At 43.3% G+C, this 21,216-nt stretch overlaps 1 protein-coding gene across 2 annotated transcripts in view; it reads right to left on the reverse strand.

The window, feature by feature from the left end:
• The window catches only part of LOC115469295 (tetraspanin-15-like), a 376,401-nt gene that overhangs the window by 41,452 nt on the left and 313,733 nt on the right, over positions 1 to 21,216 (reverse strand). For both annotated transcript variants that reach the window (XM_030201803.1, XM_030201802.1), the window contains one exon: positions 6,088 to 6,204. In XM_030201803.1, coding sequence (XP_030057663.1) covers positions 6,088 to 6,204 — 117 coding nt within the window. The remainder of the gene's footprint in view (positions 1 to 6,087; positions 6,205 to 21,216) is intronic.

A 21,216-nucleotide genomic window follows, 5' to 3' on the forward strand; every position in this document is an offset into this window, starting at 1 on the left:
GAGTGGCGCAACAACCTCCCCCCCCCGCTCGGCGCATCAACAATCCCCCCACAACAGCACATCCACACACCCACCCCCACACATGTCCCTCCCTCCCAGTTCAAGGGCCGTCAAGCCCCTCCCACCGCGTTCCAGACTACCCCCTCCCTCACATTCAAAACCCCCCTCCGCTTTAATGACCCCTGCACCCCCCAACCGCGACCCTTTGTACACCAACCTTTCCTCCGAAATACCTCCCCTAAAGCCGTCACATACCTCTGCTGAGCTGACGGATCCAAAGTTCTGTTCTCGGCTGCGGGGCGTGGCTTCATGATTGAGCATCAGTGGAAGCTTCTGTGCGTGCGTCTGATGTCAGATGCACGCACATAGACTTAACAGATGCTCAATCATGAAGCCACGCCCCGCAGCCGAGAAAGAACAGAACTTGATCCGTCAGCTCAGCAGAGGTACACGACGGCTTCAGGGGAGGTATTTCGGAGGAAAGGGTGGTGTACAAAGGGTCACGGTAGGGGGGTGCAGGGGACATTAAACCGGAGGGGGGGTTTGAATGTGAGGGAGGGGGTAGTCTGGAATGCGGTGGGAGGGGCTTGACGGTCCTTGAACTGGGAGGGAGGGACATATGTGTGGGTGGGGGTGGGTGTGTGGATGTGCTTCGGGTGGGGCCCTTGAACTGGGAGGGAGGGGGGTCTGCAACTCAGCAAGGAAGGGAGGGAGAGGGGTATGGAACTCGGGAGGGAAGGAAGAGAGGATGGGTGGGAATTTACCTTGCTAGCGCCCGTTTCATAGCGTTTCGAAACGGGCCTTTTTTTACTAGTAATTCTATAAAAGTTGCCAAAAATTGAACAATTCAATTAATTAGCAACAATAAATGGCTTTTAAAGAAGCAATTATTGGCACTAATTAGATGTAATTGGAATTTACGCGACTACATTACAAGAAAAAAATGGGGCATGGAAATGGGAGGGTTATGGGTGGAACGGGGGGCGTTCATAGCATTTCACATGTTGTTATAGAATAAGTGGGGATACATACATTCGCAACATAATTCAGTTTGTGCAAATGGGCGCGATTCCCAGGCGTAACTGCTATTCTATAAACCGTGCCTATTTTTAGGCGTAGCTTATAGAATTGCGCTTTTTTCAGCGTCATATATAGAATTGACCCCTTAGTTTTAAGCAGCTATAAATGTTAAAAATAAAAAAATAAATATACATGATACACACTGGCTGAACATGCTGAATTCAGCTAAGAGCATTAATATCGTTCTTTTAACTCAAGATCATAGTTCCTTTGGAGGAATTCTCCAAAACGGAGTACTCTATTGCACAGAAGATGTCATCAGGTACAGATAAGTTCTTTGGCAGCTTCCTACATATTATAATATTGTTGCCTTTTGCTACGTAATGAGTTTAGTCTTTCTTCCACAATTAGAAAATTTGGAGGAAGGACAACATATTGTTTCAGCGGCCTTTATAAAGAAAGAAATGTCATACGCCATATGGTTGTGTTTGAAAAAGGTTATGATCATAACAATTACATATTGATTGTTGGGTTCACAATGTGTCAAACCAAAAATTATAATCATCGCACAATCCCAACTTTAAATGCATATATATATAGTAAAAAAAGGCCCATTTCTGAAAGAAATGAAACGGGCGCTAGGAAAATGATGAACTAATTGCAATTATGTTGTTAAAGGAACCATTACCAAAAATCAGGGTATATAATGAGTAATATTGTGTTTTTTAGAAATTTGTATGTATAGTATTTTAAAAAACAGAGAGTAAGCAGAATGTAAATAACTTAATTGCAAACATAATGCTGGTTTAGATTTTTAAAATTTCTTTATAAACAATATTTTTTGTGTAAACTTTGTCACAATGAGGGAAAAGCTTTCCTTGTTCAGGACCATCTATGACTTTAACAATTGCATCAGAAGACTTACGAACTCGTGAAAATGCAACATACAGTTGTCCATGTGTAAACACTGGTTCTGGTAGGAAAATGCCAACTTTTTCAAATGTTTGTCCTTGTGACTTATTGTCATTGCAAAAGCCAATTTCACAGGAAATTGTTTTCTCCATCCACCCATGTCCAGCAACCCTCCTCTCCTCTACCCTGTCCCTACTCCAGCCACCCAGCGAATCTCCTCTCTCCCCTGACCCCCCTCCAGCTACCCAGCAATTCTCCTCTGTCCCCTGACCCCCCTTCCAGCCACCCAGCGATTCTCCTTTCTCCCCTGATTACTTCCGTTGAAGCGGCCACGTTATTGAAAGCCCTGCCCGTCTCTAGCCTTCCCTTCAAGTTCGTTCCCACAGAGTCTCGCCCTCACGGAAAGAGGAAATTACGTCAAAAGGCGGGACTCTGAGGGAACAAACTCGAAGGGAAGGCTAGAGACGGGCAGGGCTTTCAATGACGTGGCCGCTTCAACGGAAGTAATCAGGGGAGAGAGGAGAATCGCTGGGTGGCTGGAGGGGGGGCAGGGGAGAGAGGAGAATCGCTGGGTGGTGCAGGCAAACGAAGGCAGTGGTGGGAGGTAGACGTCAGGTAAGCAGGCTTCTACTGCGGGAGAGTGATGTCAGGAGATGGTTACGAATGCAGTGAGACACATTGGAACGTTGCAGGAGCAAATTATTATATTAGATAGTAGGATGGACCAACAGTGGTGAGTTTCCTTGAATAACACAACAGAAGACTATCTTCACTTTATATCTTCACTGGTCCTTTATCCAAACTTCAATCTTTAACCAAAAGTTCATCCTTTTTATTATTTTTCATTCTATATTTTAAAATTCATAGGTTATTATTTCTTCTATAGAAGTACTTATCTTAAAGTATTGTGTATATAGGGGAGTCAGTGCCATCATGAATTCATGTTTCACTTGGAAGCTGTTTCAAGGCATCCCCTTTTGATTCACTGCACTTCACTGTTGCTCCCTTATCTTGTCTGCTGCCCCTCCAAAATCCACTACCCAAACTGTACACCATTATAATAGCCATTATGGGTGAAGGGGGCACCTATATGTGGCTACAGTGGGTTTCTAGCAAGTTTTGGAGGGTTCACAGTTTCCACCAGAAGTGTAACAGTCAGGGAGAGGTATGGGCCTGGGCCCACTTGTCTACAGTGTACTGCACCCACCACTACACTACTCCAGAGATCTGCATGCTGCTCTAATTGACCTGGCTATCACATCTGAGGTTGTCATACAGGCTGGTGAGTACTATTATTCTTCACATTTTTTGGGACTGGGATGAGGTCAGCGACCAATGGGGGAGTAAGGGGGACCATCCCTGATTCCCTCCAGTGGTCATCTGGTCACTCAGGGCAACGTTTTGTGCCTTATTCATTCTTAAAACAGGTCTAGACCAAAATGTTGAAGTTTTCATTTTAGACGTTTTCGTTTTGTTCCATTATAGCTGTAAAATGTGTAAGTATTAGGCACGCCCTAAGCTAGCCCTATTCCCACCTTTGAAAAGCCCCCAACTCAACCCCTTGTGATATGGATGCACTGCAGATGACATGCATAGACAGATGTCTGCAAAACAGTTTTTGAAAATACCAATTTGGATGTTTAGAGAACAAATCCGTCCAATTGGTGCTTTATAATACCTTTTGGATGTTTTTCTCTTTCAAAAATGAGCCCCGTAGGCACCTAAATATCTTTATAAAATAATACCTAAATATGTGCCTCCTTGCCCTCTAGGTGCCCACCTGAAAAAATTACCTTTCACATAAACTGTAGCATATTTAACCCCCCCCCCTCCGAAATAACAATTTTGTTTAGTTACACCAAGTGACAACAACTGTTGAAAAGATGACAGAGTAGAAAGTCAAAAGCATGCAATTAATTAGAAAATGTTAATTCTTCTTGTGGGTTGCACTGAAACAATAAGGTGAACATTTACAAACTGCAAAAGAAATAACCATGAAGGGGTGGTGGAGGAAAGTATAATGGTATTTACACAATGTAACACCACTCCAGAAATATCCAAGACCCAGGAGACAGATACTTAGGAATCCAAGGACACTGGAAATGTCAAGCATGCCAGAATCATTAACTCTCTGCAAATATCTTAGTGGGGTGAGACAAAATTAGAACAGCTCCTACGCTAGTCAAACTATTAACCATATAAAATATTTCCATTCCCAAAGCACTGCAAATTCTAATAGTACTTTATTCGTCTTAATCATCAAAGGAGAGAAAATCCTTATTTATAGCATTCCAAGGTAAAGATTTATGACTTTAGAGTGCCAGCTGTTGTTTTGCCTCAATTACACCTTTCAAGCTAGATGTAACTTTGATAACTATGCTGGAAGACTGGACACAAGAGAAACCTGGCAGAGAGAAACTGGAACGGGTTTAGCAAGATATGTAATCAGGGCAAGCTTCTCTTTGTCAATATTTGCTGCTGCACCACAGCTGGAAACAGATCATAGTGATGCTCAACTCTAGCATACCAAGGGCGGGGCAGTGGGGACAGTCTACCCCAGGTGCAGGCAGCAAGGGGTTCACTGAGCAGTTGCGTGGCTGTTGGCTCTGTCAGTCCTCTGCCCCCTCTGATGTCAACTTCCTGTTCCAGGGCAGAGATCCGGCAGAGCCGACAGCTGTGTGGCTGGGCAGGGGGATGCGCCTGGAGCGGGGGGTGCTCCACCCTGGGTGGCAACCAAGGTACGTATGCCATGGATGCTGAAGCTACCAGTCCTGGCAATGGCTAAGGGAGATTTCTTTAATACTGACCATGAATTCTTCACTTTTGGCAATTTTTAAACTGTTTGCTTTGGTGCAAAGCCCTGGATACTCTTTACATAGACACTTTCCTTTGGATTCAATATATGGCGTCCAAATTTGGGCACACTGCCAAGATGTGCATGCATATTAATTAGTTAACGAGTTCTTAACTATCAATAACTGGGTGCCAACACCCAATTACAGATGTTAATTGGTGTACTCATTACAATATACATGTTCATCTGGCTGTACGCTATTCTATAAGGCAAAGCTCCTAACTTATTGTGTATCCCAAAAGGGGGAGTGGTGATGGGAGGGTCATGGGCGTGCCAAGGGCATCTCAAAAGGTTACACATGTAGTTATAGAATAATAGGTAAGCATACCTAACTTGGGTGCTAGTATTTACATCATGTTTCAGCAGACATTAAGTCTGGCATGGGAATGACGCTACATGTTAATAAAGGGCTATTTAAAAGGCCCAATTTTAAAGGAAATGTACATGCATACCTTCCCTTTGAAAAATGCTCTGTATACAAAATACTTACGGACTATTGCTCCCATGTAAGTAGAATTCTAATGAATAACATTCATAATCTGAATTATTTTATAATCTCGCCTAAAACATGCCTTAGGAACACCTCTCCCCCAAACACAGCTGGAAACATGTGCGTTCTGCAACACACCATATGTACTGTAGTTGAATTTTGGGGGTGGAGCAATTTTTTTACATCCAAATTTACCTTGACATATCACTACATTCTTGTTTACATGGCTTTGAAAATTTCCTGCTCCAATATTAGTTCTTTTTTTTTGTACAGGTGTTGCAGTAGTTCTGGGGTGGGGTGGGGGAGGGGCCTGGAAATCTTGTTCATTTTTATCAGTTGCAGGACCAAGAAGCTGTCTTCCCCACTTCTATTTGTAAACAAACAAAGTGAAGACTAAAGGTGTTTAGGATTTATAGCCCCAGAGCTGTAATAGAGAGATGGTCTATTGACCTGGCTTCTCTTCATATATTTTGCTGGAACACAAAGCAATCCAATCTAAGGCTAGTTACCTGCAGATATGTGCTGTACTTCCACCATCCCCCTCTGCACTTAAAGAACTGATTGAGCCGTGCTTTCTCACATCACACCAATGAAAGTTTCGCTTTGAGAAGGAAGAAGGAATTAAGTGTATTCTATTCCCAACTGCAGTCTGGGCATCAGGAAAGCAGGAAGGAAGGCAACTGTGTTCGGTCTTTCTGGCAAAACATATCCTCCTTTTATTAAATATGAGTAGGGAAGGGAAAAATATTTGTGAGGCGGGAGGTGGTCAATACCAACACATCATGTCACGTATGTTAAATCACTTAAATACCTGAGGTGAAAGTAACGCAAAAAGTATCCCCAGAGTGACTTCAAAATTATCCTTAAACCACAGGCTGATGGCATGGATGCATCCTCTCACATAGATGATATTGATGAGCTCTAGGCGCTAGGGAGAAAACAAAAGGATAAAGTCAAGTTCTTAGGTGAGCAGGACAAAAAGAGGCCAGAAGACCACACAGTTATTGCCAGGCCCTTCTGAAAGCTTGTGTGTGGGAGAGGACTTGAGGCCTCTATTACAGTCTGTTTCATTGCAAACTTGTTGGTGATTAAGGTCTTTTACTTGATGCTGTTATTAACACATACACCAGTGTTTAGCAAACCTCCTCCTGTGTAATTGTTACCCATCACTACCAACTTGTTTTTGAACTCAGCAGGAGAGCCTGCTGAAGAGGAAAGCACAAGCAAAAAAGAAAGCAAAGCAAAGAGCAGGGCCTGCATTTTAGCTCTCAGGAGGCATAAAAACAAAACCCATTTTGCTGTTTACTCAATATCATTCTTCTCTTACTTCATTGTAACCTTGTCTGCTTTTCTGCAGCACAGTTCAAAACTTTTTGGGGAAGACTGGAGAGAGAAATTTCTCTATTAGCCATTTGTACATAAAGGTCAGTTAACAAAATGATGGCACATTTACAACTGCAAATTTCTATAATCCATTTCCGGAGATCCCCCCACCAAACAGGTCTGCTTTTTATAAGGATCAGTAGATTTAGTTGGTGGTATAGTCAAACTAATTTGCACATTTTGGTTTACAAAACCAGACCTCTGCATAATGGCACAACAAAATAGGCACTGGGAAAAATCAGTGCTAATCTATATGAGCATCCTTTATGGAATAGCACCTAGTAGGGATTCATGCACCCAACTTTGGGTGTGAGGACGTGCACCAACTGAAACCCGGTGTAAATCCTGGTGCATGAGTTGGCCACAAATCCCCAGAAGTGTATAACAAGGCGCAAATCTTTTTCGAATGCCACTGATCCACCTATATCCCGCTCATGGCCATGCCCCCTTCTGTGCTGTGCACAAGAGGATTTGGGCATGGATCTTTATAGAATCATATGCAGCCAGATCTGTGCACAAATCTAAATTAGGACCCAACGGTCAATTCCCTGTGCTGTTCTGGAACAGCACCGTAAAAATAGTGCCAGAACAGATCCCCAATGATCAACGCTAATAACATGAAAATGTAGGCACATTATTAGCGATGATTATTGGGGGAAAGCATGGGAGGACTGTACCTGGGCATCTGCTCAGGCACAATCCTCCCACACTTATTTGACAGGTCCGAGCTGTCAAAAAAAAAAAAAAAGAAGCCTGAACCTGTCAAACATTCCAAGGGTCTGGAAGTCTGGTGGAACTCCAGAATTCCCCCCCCCCCCCTAGTGCCCACCCAAGCCTCCACAACACTCCCCCCCCAGAGAACAACATAGGGGGCTGGAGGTCCGGTGGACCACCAGGCCCCCTAACACCTCCCCTCCCCTCCAAAAGAACAGCAGGCCCACACTTGTTCTGGCCCCGAACACTCCCTCCCGTACCTTCAGATGCCAGAGGAGGGAGTAGCACTCCCCCTCCTTCCAGCACCGCCTCCAAAATCTGAAGGTATGGGAGGGAGGGTTTGGAGCCACTAGACCACTTGGGGTGGGGGGGAGGGTTGGCATGCTAGACCACCAGATGTAGGCTGGAGGACCGGTGACCTCCAGCCCGCTCTTCTGTTAAGGGGGGAGGGGTTAGGAGGCTGGAAGTCTGTGTCCAGGGGGTGTGGAGGCTTTGGGTTGGGCACTATACCATCAAGGCCTTGCCTTTGGGGGATCCACTGGACCCCCAGAGCAGACAGAGGCAGCCCGGGCTGCATGGCATGGATTGAGGGGGGGGGGATTTAAGGAATACCACTTTAATCCTAATACCAACTCTAAGCTGGCATAGGGTTAAGGCGCTACTCCGCCAACAAGATCAGAGTGTAGTGCTCTAATCATACGGGCAGAACACTGAAGAGCTATATTTAAATGAATTCTGCAGTATTCCCTGGCATGCTTTTACCAAATCCCTCTGTTCATGCCGTGCTGGTAAATGCGGTCATTAGTGGTCTCTAGCGCCAGCATTTACCTTTCATCATAGGGGAATTAGTACATAAGTACATAAGTACATAAGTAGTGCCATACTGGGAAAGACCAAAGGTCCATCTAGCCCAGCATCCTGTCACCGACAGTGGCCAATCCAGGTCAAGGGCACCTGGCACGCTCCCCAAACGTAAAAACATTCCAGACAAGTTATACCTAAAAATGAGGAATTTTTCCAGTCCATTTAATAGCGGTCTATGGACTTGTCCTTTAGGAATCTATCTAACCCCTTTTTAAACTCCGTCAAGCTAACCGCCCGTACCACGTTCTCCGGCAATGAATTCCAGAGTCTAATTACACGTTGGGTGAAGAAAAATTTTCTCCGATTCGTTTTAAATTTACCACACTGTAGCTTCAACTCATGCCCTCTAGTCCTAGTATTTTTGGATAGCGTGAACAGTCGCTTCACATCCACCCGATCCATTCCACTCATTATTTTATACACTTCTATCATATCTCCCCTCAGCCGTCTCTTCTCCAAGCTGAAAAGCCCTAGCCTTCTCAGCCTCTCTTCATAGGAAAGTCGTCCCATCCCCACTATCATTTTCGTCGCCCTTCGCTGTACCTTTTCCAATTCTACTATATCTTTTTTGAGATACGGAGACCAGTACTGAACACAATACTCCAGGTGCGGTCGCACCATGGAGCGATACAACGGCATTATAACATCCACACACCTGGACTCCATACCCTTCTTAATAACACCCAACATTCTATTCGCTTTCCTAGCCGCAGCAGCACACTGAGCAGAAGGTTTCAGCGTATCATCGACGACGACACCCAGATCCCTTTCTTGATCCGTAACTCCTAACGCGGAACCTTGCAAGACGTAGCTATAATTCGGGTTCCTCTTACCCACATGCATCACTTTGCACTTGAATAATTGCTTGTTAACAGCCAATTATTGTTAACATCTCATTATCTAATTTACTTGTATGCGGATCTCAGTATTGCGCCCAAATTTGGGTGCCATTTATAGAATCCAGGAGTAAGTGTTCAGGGGCAGGGTGGTGATGGTGAGAAATGTGTGTGTGTGTGTGTGTGGGGGGGGGGGGGGGGAGGGGTGGAAGGATCTGAACCCTGCTGGTTTATACATAATGAAACAGACTAACGCCACACCCCAAAGATTTCTCCCAGCCCTTGACACCTGAACCTGTGATCAGTCAAATATTCCAGTGCTTGCCTGGGCTGTCTATGTTTCAAATAACTACTCATATTAACAGTGTTCCACTAGAAGGGTCAGGTGAGATCACTCCTTTATCACCCAGTGGTTGATGTTCCCTTAGTTACTCAATCAACCAACTGACCAAATTTAATTGTTAATTAGATTCAGCTGATTGAACATGCCAGGTTAGGTTTGATTTCAGTCAGTGCTCTTGAATCTAAATCTGACTATATATTGCACCTTACCATAAGAGTGAAAAGTCACCACAAGATGTCTACAAGAATGCTATGCCACAATCAAATAAAGTTCCCAAAGAGATGAGAAAAAAAGTTGTTCGAAAATATCAGTCCGGAAAGGGTTACAATGCCATTTCTAGCTCTGGAATCCACCAAACCACAACCATTATCTCATAATGGAGAAGACTTAGAACAGTGGTGAATCTTTCTAGGAGTGGCCAGCCTGACAAGATTACTCCAAGGGCATAGTGATAACTCATCCAGGAAGTCATAAAACATCCCAGAAAATCATACAAAGAACTGCAGGCCAATCTAACCTCTGCTAAGGTCAGTGTTCACGGCTCCATAATAAGAACGAGCTAGGCAAAAATAGAATTCATAGGAGAGTAGCAAAGCAGAAATTGCTATCAAAGGGTAACATCAATGCTCGTCTTACATTTGCAAAAACGCACCTGGATGATCCCCAAGCCTATTGGGAAATTGTTCTGTGAACAAATAATCAAAAGTGGAACTCTTTGGACATTGCAGCCAACTTTTCAAAATTATTGGGGGTGCTAAACGTAACAGAAATCACCTCTCCCTGGACACAGTGAAAGACTGTTCAATACTGGGGGTGCTCAAGAACCCACAGCACCCACAGAGCCAGCTCCTATGTCTTTGGACAACACAGGTCCCATTGGGCCTGATATTTAGCTGGCGGAAGGCAGCGCTTTGCTGTCTGCCGCTGGCGTTAAACTCAGAAATTCAATGCCAGGACATTTCCAGCAACCAACATTCAATATCTAAGTTTTTTTTAACCGCTAAAAGGTTAACTGGTTACGTCGATATTCAGCGCTAACTGGTTAACTTTTTAGCAGTTAAAGATAGGCCTGTTATTTATGCAGCCTAATTTAACTGCTGAACATAGCTGGTTAAGTGCTGAATATCTGCATGTAGTTGGTTATCTCCCACTGAGTAACCGCAGTTAGGTGTTGATATGCTATTTAACCAGTCATTGGCTGTGTCTAGTTGGTTAAATAGCTTTCACTATCGGGGGTGAGGGAGTGGGGGGGGGGGGGGGGAAATTACATCTGGCATAAAGCAATTTCACAGTAAGAACATACCAACAGTGGAGGAGTGGCCTAGTGGTAAGGGTGGTGGACTTTGGTCCTGGGGAACTGAGGAACTGAGTTCAATTCCCACTTCAGGCACAGGCAGCTCCTTGTGACTCTGGGCAAGTCACTTAACCCTCCATTGCCCCATGTAAGCCACATTGAGCCTGCCATGAGTGGGAAAGCGCGGGGTACAAATGTAACAAAAATAACAAAAAATAAATAAAACATGATGGTGGCAATGTGATACTGTAGTGGGGATGCTTTGCTGCCTGAGGACCTGGAAAACATGCTATTATTGAAGGAACATTGAATTCTGTACTGTAGCTAATAAGTCTTGTCTGGTCTTCTACCCGTGAGCTGAAGTATAATTGGGATATGTAGCAAGACAATGACTCAAAACACAAAAGCAATTCTACATCTGAATAGCTGAGGAGAAACAAAATTAAAGTTTTGGATTAACCTAGTCATAGTCCTGACGTCAACCCAACAGACATGCTTTACAGGACCTGAAGCGAGCAGTTCATGAATGGAGGAGTAGCCTAGTGGTTAGGGTGGTGGACTTTGGTCCTGAGGAACTGAGTTCAATTCCCACTTCAGGCACAGGCAGCTCCTTGTGACTCTGGGCAAGTCACTTAACCCTCCGTTGCCCCATGTAAGCCGCATTGAGCCTGCCATGAGTGGGAAAGCGCGGGGTACAAATGTAATAAAAATAAATGAAAACCTATGAACGCATCTGAATTAAAGCAGTTCTGCAAAGAAGAGTGGGCCAATATTCCGCAACAGCGATGGGACAGACATATCAATTTATAGGACATGTTTGGTTGCAATTATTGCTGCTTAAGGTGGTGCTACCAGTTATTAAGTTAAGGGGCAATTACTTTTTTACGTAGGTGATATGGGGTATTGAATAACTTTGTTCCTTAAATAAATGAAGTAATAATGTAAAGACTGGATCCATTTCCTCTTCATGGTTTGTAGGTAAGTTCTCTGCCACAGGGGAATGTTACACAAATCCTGCATTGCACAGTGGCTCGGAATTCAAGCAGGAGTAGCCCCTTAGTATGTAGGCTGCACAAACTGTCTGCTGAGGAAAGCTTGACGAATTTAATCCTGTGTATTTGAGCATAAGAAGTTTACAGCAGCTCGAGCCTTCTTCAAGCCAAAAAGCTAAGGGATAAATCCTCTGCCTTCTCCTGAAGAAATATGAATGGGGCAGAATATAATACAGTAGGACACAAGCTCATTGACAATTTCGTGCAACATGCTGGAACAGACTGCATTAAAGTAAGCCAGTAATGTTCTGTTTATACAGTGCCTTTCATCTAAAGATGATTCCAGCAAGTCCATCATCTCATAAAAAGACAACATTCATCCTGCATTGTTGAAGGTTTCAAGCTGCATAACAAACATTAGCATCCAGCCTGTATCTATTAAAATATATATTCCTTAATACTTTTGACTGACATATTTCTTTTTGAATTTCTTTAGTTACATTGCAATATGTGATTGTATAATTTAAAACTGTAAAAATAAAAGTAAAAAAAAAAGTGTCACCACATAGGTCACTATTCATATGCTGTGAATGGCAAGCAACACAGAAAAAATGTGGACAGCAGTGACTGCCACTGGTTATAGATAGCAGCAGTATTCAGCTGCTGTCCATTTAGCTTAGTGGTTTTAGCTACGACAGCCTTTTACTGGCCTAAATTAATGTCAGACTATCTGTGGAGTTAGGCACAGAGCCCAAACTGCACCCTAGTGGTTAGTGCAACGGACTTTGAACCTGGGGAACTGGGTTTGATTCCCACTGCAGCTCCTTGTGACTCTAGGCAAAACCCTTCATTGCCACAGGTACAAATAAGTACCTGTATATACTATGTAAATGATTTGAAAGGTGGTATATCAAGTCCTATTCCCTTTCCCTAAATGGAGAGTGCAACAATTTTCAGCAGCATTATCCGCTCTACGAATAAGTGCTTTTGAATATTGGACTGATGATTTCTTTAAGTGGCCTCTTGCAATTCCTGCAAATACCTAGAAGCAGTTATACGCAGAACAATGTTTATTACCCCCCACCATTTTTCCAAAGCCATGCGGTAATGCTGACATAGCCCATTCACTTTGAATGGGCTGTGTTGGCATTACCGCACTGACAGCTGCTAGCGTGGCTTTGTAAAAAATAAAAAAAAGGGGGGGGGGGGGGGATATGCTTGTTAGTAAAATTTACCTGCTTCATCCAAAACCAAAGTGGCTTACAATACAAAAAGACATCAAATCAAGCATCACTAAATCACAAAAATAATGTTAATAGTATTTACAGTAAACAACAACAAAAGTGGCAACACTGGGATCAATTTTTAAAGACCCAGTGGATAATTAAGACACCTGACTCAAACTAGCTGGTTATCTTAAGGCAAACTTTTGGCCAAACTTCAGGCTGGAATTTCAGCAAATTTTTCTTAATGTGTGCTATGAACTACGCAGTGGCGTTCCTAGGGGGGGGGGCAGTGGGTGCGGTCCGCCCCGGGTGCATGCCGCTGGGGGGGTGCCGTGCACGCCTGTCCTCCATTCGTTCCATGCTTCTTCTCTGCCCCGGAACAGGTTACTTCCTGTTCCGGGCAGAGAAGAAGCATGGAACGAACGGAGGACAGGCGCGCGCAGCACCCCCCCAGCGGCATGCACCCGGGGGGGGGAGGTGTTCTTTCGCCGGGGAGGGGGGGGCGCTGCACCCAGGGGGCGGGGTGCATCGGCGATCCGCCCCGGGTGTCAGCCCCCCTAGGAACGCCACTGGAACTACGTGTTTAATTTTATAACTGTGTGCATATATATTTAAGTACCTAGAAGGAGCCTGATAAGAGCATATTCTATAAAGGAAAGAAGGCACCGATCGCCCAATATTTAAAACCATTTTATTGGCCAGGAACGGCTGCTAGCTGGGTAACTGGCTATCCGGCAATATTCAGCAGGAGATCGCTGGTTATTGCCCACTGAAAACTGCCGGTTAGCGCTTAGTGGATAACCAGTTACATCGTGTGATATAACCAGCTATCTGCTAATATTCAGCGCATCACCAACTAAGTTTGGTGGCCAAATAGCAGGTATATTTTTGGCCAATTTAAACTTAACTGGCCAGTGCTCAATATTGGCTTGACCGGTTATGTTTAAAATGGCCACAAATAAACTGGATATTCAATGCTGGTCTCCAGAAACAGCCCGGCACTGAATATCCGGGCTCAGCACCGACTGCGGGAGGCAGTCTGGCTAACTCCTACAGTCTGAATATCGGGCCCCCTCCTTTACAAAATACTAGCATAAGTGGGTATGTCTGCCTGTATGCAGTTAGGAAAGGGAACTTACACTAGCCATAGACTGCTGGAAATGCTCATCCTAATTGCTGGAGACAGATCATAAATTACGTACATGGATGCGAGTCCCACCCATGCTCTGTCCACATGAATGCCTCCCTGTCAAATAACTTGGAGAATTTTATAAACTGTCTCTACATGTAAGTATTGAAAATAAACATTAAAACAAAAAAATGGCGAATAAGGTGATACCTGTCTATCAGACTAAATACATTTTTGGACTACTTTCCGGAAGCCAAAGCCTCATTCCTCAGATAAGGACAGCATGAGCAAATCAGTATGACAATATCAGAATATATAAGTGAATCATAAAACCATTCCAACTATAGTCTCAAGGGGAAAGGTAGGCATAGGGGGTAGGGGGAGGGAGTGAAGAGCATAGGCAGAGATAAATAAGGGTTCAGAAGTTGACAAATCAACAGAATTTTATGATTTATAACAGGGGTCGGCAACCTCGGTTCTTGAGGGTTGCAACCCAGTCAGGTTTTCAGGATTTCCATATACATGAGATCTATCTGCATACAATACAAGGCAGTGCATGCAAATAGATCTCATGTATATTCATTGGGGAAATCCTGAAAACGTGACAGGGCTGCAGCCGTCCAGGCCCGAGGTTACCCACCCCTGGTTTATAATGTGATAGGAAACACAGATCTTTGTTAAGTCCTTTCTTGTTTGTTGTACAATATCTTATTTTAACTTCAAAGGTTTTACATTCATGGACAAGATTTCCTCTTGGTACTCTGGTCGTTGATACCGTGCTTTGATCCTGAAAAATGCTCCCCCCCCACAGAGGTTCTGAACTTAGTTTTGTGTAATTGATTCTTGACTTTAACAACTAGCCTGTTTGTCCAACATAGCATCCTCTTCCCCACTTTCAGCAATAGAGGAGGAGCAGGAATAGAGCCTTTTATACTGAATGTTTTGCCCATGTGAGGAGATCTACTACATTATGCATGTAATTATAATGCTGTTTACCATGCAGAAATACCCTACAAAAGTACTCCCTCATAAGACAATGTTCTAACAGACTGCTTAACTTGTGTGCCCAGTATGCACATAGGTTACCCAGATTGTAAAGTAATAATAACTTTTTAAAAACCCTACAAAAGTCACTCAGGACTTACAGAACAAATCTACCATTTCATAACACCAACTTCCAAAACTCACACAAGAACATACCAAGGAAAATATAGCACAGTGAATACTGCACTGAGCTCTAGAACATACACCAACTGGGAAACTGAACAAGTTGGATTACTACAGATCCCTACTCAGACACTTGGCCTCGGGTCACACATGCAGCGCAGAGATAGCCTCTCTTTAAATACAGGCAAAAATTAACTTGAGATCCCAAGCATCCATAGTCTGAATGCAGGAAAATATCAGGAAACAGTTTCCTTTACTACAGTGCAAAATAAAGACAGCAGATGTAAATTCTCAAATTGGAAGTTAGCGCTGGTCACGGTGGCAGGTCTGTTACTTTCTCCTTGCTGTTGGAGGCCTGAAATCAGAGACATAGTAGCGAGAGGGAAGGGTTCAGTGCAAACTGGGGTGGCAAAAGCATTATACCAAACTTCAGGCTATAGATTTTGCTAGCTTTTTTCAAGATAAGTTAGTAAACGTTGGTGACAGTATATTGGAGAAAAGGAGAGGAGAGGAGTAAAGATGAGTTCAGTAGATAAGATCAGACATGGGGATATGGAGATTAGTGGATACCTGGCTAATAATATCCAGGGTACTTTTTCATCAGTATCTGGGAACAGGTAGTGAAAACAATTGTAAAGAAGTTTGCAAAACGTATTGTAGATCCATGCCATCAAAATTGTTCTGACCCCTCTATTAAAAGGAGATAAACTGGATGTTTCATCCTGTGTAAATTATTGCCTTGGGGCCAAAATACCCACCATGAGAAAAATGCTGGACACTATGGGGAGGAGAGATTTGAGAGGTAGGGAAGGAGAGAGATGCTGGACACCATGGGGAGGGGGGACGATTTTGGGATGGTAGGTAAGGGAAAGGGAGATGCTAGAGTTAGAGAGAGAGTTGGGGAGTGGGGGGGTTGGGGTAGAACTTGGGACACTCCCAATTAAAAAAGTGTTCTGCTACCCCGGCATACAGAATGGAAGAACGCTTAACAAATTTTCTTTAAATCAGATTTTATTTTATTTATTTTTAATACCAATACTTTAGATGGGATGGGATGGGATGCTTTCTGTACTTTAGAGAAATTCAGTTAGAGTTACTAATGTATGCTACTGCATTAACACATGTGAGGCGATCACTGCACTGGTAATGCTGAAAATTTACAAAGTAATCATGTGCAGAAAACTAACCCCGAAAAAGACAGATTTAACTGAAGGATCATTAAATACATTGCGATTATATGGGAAAGACACTTGACCCACCCACTAGTGAATACAGTGCATTAATAACAACAGAGAGGAATGAATTTACAGCACCACTCTAGCTTTTCCTGGCCAACTTCCACGTCCCTGACCACGGTAATTGTCTCAGAGTAGTGAAGCTGTCTTCATCCTGAGCTTATTTATGTCTGGATAAAATTCTTAGTTAAGAGTTCGGATTTAGAATATGAGGATGAAGAGAAGACATGCCAAGAAAGAAAGAGGTTGCTGAGCCAAGGCGTTGCAATGGATATGGTGTGCACTGCGAGAAGCACAGGCAGCGCAGTTGGTGCTGGGCATGTTGGAAAGATGCCCAGTCATAGAACACTGCAGGCGATGTGTTAAAATTCAGAAGCCAGTGCCAAGCAAATCCGTGCTCTTTTGCCCTGAGCCTGCTTCTCACTTCATTCACTTTATTGTGTTTCTAAGCATCATTGAGGCAGTTTTCAAACTTCCTGCATAGATGCAAAGCCTGTGAGTATTTTGTACCTAATACATGTTCTCTTTGAAACCTGGCTAGGATACAAAGTCCCCATGGACTTTTGAATCTGCTTTCTATGCTGGAAAATAATTATATTTGCAAATACAATTTCTGCTTGTTACTTTTCAATCCTGCCCAAGAACATTCTCTATATGTGGCTAAAATATGCATATTGTGAAATAGTGTATGTGTTGTTAGCCAAATTTATTGGGATGAGGGTACATTTTTCTAAAATGGCATTCTACCTGAGTAAACAGGATGTTGTCTGTATAAATGCCTCCAAAGTATTGGGTTTTATCCTAGACATCACACTGTCTCTGGAACCTCAAGTTAACAATATTGTTCAGACTGTTTTTTGAACTTCATCAATTACGCAATGTTCATCACTACTTTGATAAAAAGCACTTCTCTATTTTTCACCTTTTACCTGAGGCTTATATTCTGCCAAGGTTCGAAGCGGATTATCTCATTTGGATTATTGCAACAGTCTCTACTCATCTCCTACAGTTGGGTTACGCATCAAGCTTCAGATTCTTCAGAACACTGCTGCTAAAATTATATTCCATTTCAAAACGTTTAATAACAGTTATTGTATTGGTTTCTATTCAATGACTCCCTGTACAGGCCCACATTCTCTTTATATTAGCCTGTATAGTATTTAAGATGTTTGATGGGTCTACACTGGAATATCTTCTTGGATTGTTTTAATTTTCCTCTAATTGCAGGACTTCCAGGGCTAAAGACACATCTTTTAATTTTTCCCCATCTTTTTCTGGAGTCAGGTATAAGAAAATCTTAGAAGATTTTTTCCACTATCAGGCAGTACATTTTTGGCTTTCTTTATCTCCCGTCCCGATCTACAAGCCTTCCCTTCTTATTATTCTTTTCCTTAAAAACCTGAAAACTTATTTATTTAAAAATTTTCTTGTTTAATCGCTTTTTGGAATTGCTTTTATTTTTTTGTTATCTGCTTTGAGACACTGTTTAGTAGAAGTTAGCGGAATACAAGAACCATATTATATTATATTACATTATATTATATTACAAAAACGGTCTTACAAAATTGCAGAAGGGGCCTTACTACCGCACAGCTGTGTGCTTCTCGACATAATTTCTGCAAAAAAAAGATCGGCTTAAAAGTCAGTTAGCCAATTAGCCTTCAAGCCACATTGAGCCTGCAAATAGGTGGGAAAATGTGGGATACAAGTTCAATCAATCAATAAATAAATAAATAAATAAATAAAATAAATTAGCACTGGAGCAGAGAGAGAGAGAGAGAGAGAGAGAGAGAGAGAGAGAGAGAGAGAGTTGTGACTGGCAACACTGTTCCCTCTAAGCTAAGTGGGAGTCCTCCACCTATAGTCCTGCCAGTGGGTGGTGCTGTTTCACTATAACATTTTCAATAGTGAGTGACAGGCAAGCAAGCTTTGCAGGACTCCAAGGAACCTGTCTGTCCCTAGCAATTGAAAACACAATATTGAAGCATCATCCCTCACTAGCAGCAATGTAGCTGGAGGACTTGTGACCTAGCTTGGCCACTGTTGGAAACAGGATACTGGGCTAGATGGACCATTGGTCTGACCCAGTATGGCTACTCTTATGTTCTTAATTTCCTGTTCAGCTTAGAAGGAACAGTGGCAACAAACCGATCCATATCAACGACACAAAAAATATGAACTGAGCTTTAGAAATGGGGAGAGAGAGAGGCCTGCATTTCTGTTTAAGACAATTCAGTTCCTCTGTTTGCTCTCTATGTATATTAACGCAAGCAGAAAAAAGGTTGGCGTTTCCTGTTCGAAAATATGTGAGAATGTCTAAAACAAATAGCTATTTTTCCAAAATAAAATATCCAAATAATGAACTCCAAAAAACCAGGGACAACCAGCAGCGGCTTACAATTAAAGGTTAAAAAAAAAAAAGAGTTGATGTGGGATTTGAACCTGAGTCCCCTTATTTACAGTGCACTGAACTGACCATTAGGCTACCCTTCAGATCTGCTTACTGTTGTGTTCAGAATGCCAATACCTGGTGTTGTCAGGGAGCCTAGTTTCCCTTTCCAGTGTCACTTTCAGGGGTGAGGCAGGGGGATATTAACCACTGGGGGATTCATGAGAGGTCATGCCTTAATCTCTCCAGTGGTCAAATACTCAATCAGGGCACCTTTTTATTTATTTATTTATTTTTAAATATTTTTATTAGCAAGAGAAACGTACAAACATCCGAAAGTTCTCCATATAGCAATGACACAAAATATCGCTCAAGTGATTTACATTTGAAAATAATAGTAATATAATACATCGCAACCCATTAGTGGCACAAACAAACAGATGACATGTTCTATCTCACCGTTGTGTGCACATTCCTCTCTATTTTCAGCTTTTCTTCCCCCCCTCCCATCCATGCCCCCCCTCCCTCCCCTACAGAACCAAGACCTAAGTGCCTAAGGTACAGATCGTTCCTGTCTCCACGATTGGTTATACCGATTGAGTTATACTGTTATACAGTTGTTCCATTGAACCTTTATACCATTAAACATTAAACACTGGAGGCTTTCCCAGGGGGCAGCTGTGTCAGTTTCACAAAACTGTTTCTCCAAAGAGAGCGGCCCGGTGGAGGCCTACCCCATGGGAATTCAGACTGACCTCCCCCTTCCCAACCTGCCATTTGCTTCATGCTACTATGCCACTGAGTAAGAGGAGGGGGGATTTCATTCACCCAGTGTTGTAGGATGACTTTTTTCGCTAGGATCAGCGCCAGTAAGACAAAACGGCACTGATGCAGGTTCAGTCCCTGTGCAACCAAGTCTGAATCCAAGCCCAGTAATAGAACTCTATAATTCCATTCTATAGGTTGTTCTAGCACATCGTCCAGATGCCTCAACACACCGTTCCAGAACGTCCGCAGTGCTGAACACTCTAGAAATTGGTGTGTCAGGGTACCTTTGTGATTTACACATCTATTACAGTCGTCTGATGCCCATAGTCCCATGGCCTTACCCCTACTCCTAGTAAGATACACCCGGTGCAGGATCTTCAATTGAATTTCATGACAACTCACATTAGGGGTTACCTTGTAGGCCAATTCAAAGCATCTCTTAATCTCCCTTTCCGACATCGCACTGCCCACCCCTGAGCTCCACCTGGTGGCCAACGTGTCCACATAGTTGGTTGGCCTCCATGTTTTACCCACTTGGTACCAGACTGAGAGCTTATTGCGTTCCGTGGGCAGTTGCTTGAACACTACATCTAGTGCGGTAAAAGATGGGAGTCTATTACTCTTCTTTTTCAAGGATAACACATAATGCCTGATTTGTAAATAAGAAAAAAATAAATGTCGTGGGATATTCCATTTGGCCTGACACTCTGCGAATGATAGAATGTGGGTTCCCCCTTCTGCTAGCACCTGCCCTACATATCTACAACCTATCTGATCCCATTCCTTAAAATATCGGGATCCCCTCCCTGCGGGAAAGTCGGGATTATCTAGAAGTTCTATGAATGGAGAGGGACCTGCTGCTTCCCCCAACCTCTGTCGCCACCAATCCCACGCCATGCGTAATGGCAATAAAAGAGGAGAGATCTGAATCTGTGATCTCCTGCCGTGTAGGGTGTTGAATACCGACCAAGGGTAGGCTGCGAATTTCCACACCCGTGGCGGTGCAAATTTATAGCAACCCGTGTGTATTTCGTGAATCCATCTAAGGAGCGCTGCAACATTATAAAGACGGAGATCCGGTAAGTTGACTCCCCCTTCATTTCGACCCCGGACCAGCTTGCCATAACCTATCCTAGCCCTCCACCCCCCCCAAATGAATGAAGTTATAGCTCCCCGGTATACCCTCTCATCTTTGCTGTGAACCCATATTGGCAACATCTGTAGGCAGTACAGTATCTTAGGGATAAGTACCATTTTGACAAGTGCCACTCGTCCCAAGAATGATACTGGTAGGTCTTTCCATTGATGGCACAATTTTCTTATCCCGTCCAACTTCTCAGCTACATTCTTTTTATACATGACCTTGAAATCTGTGTGTAGATAGACTCCCAAGTATTTCATCGGCCCCTTTGCCCAAGTCAACGGAAAGTCTGGACAGCATTGGCACTTACAATTTTTGGATAGCGCCATAGCCTCTGATTTGTCAAAATTGATCCTGAGACCTGAGAAAGAGCCAAACCGTTGGATCATGTCTATGAGGGTGGGGATACCACTGGTCGCCTCCCCTAAAAAAATTAACATATCATCCGCAAAAAGATTT

This window comes from Microcaecilia unicolor, chromosome 4, assembly GCF_901765095.1.
Source record: "Microcaecilia unicolor chromosome 4, aMicUni1.1, whole genome shotgun sequence".
Classification (NCBI taxonomy): Eukaryota; Metazoa; Chordata; class Amphibia; order Gymnophiona; family Siphonopidae; genus Microcaecilia; species Microcaecilia unicolor.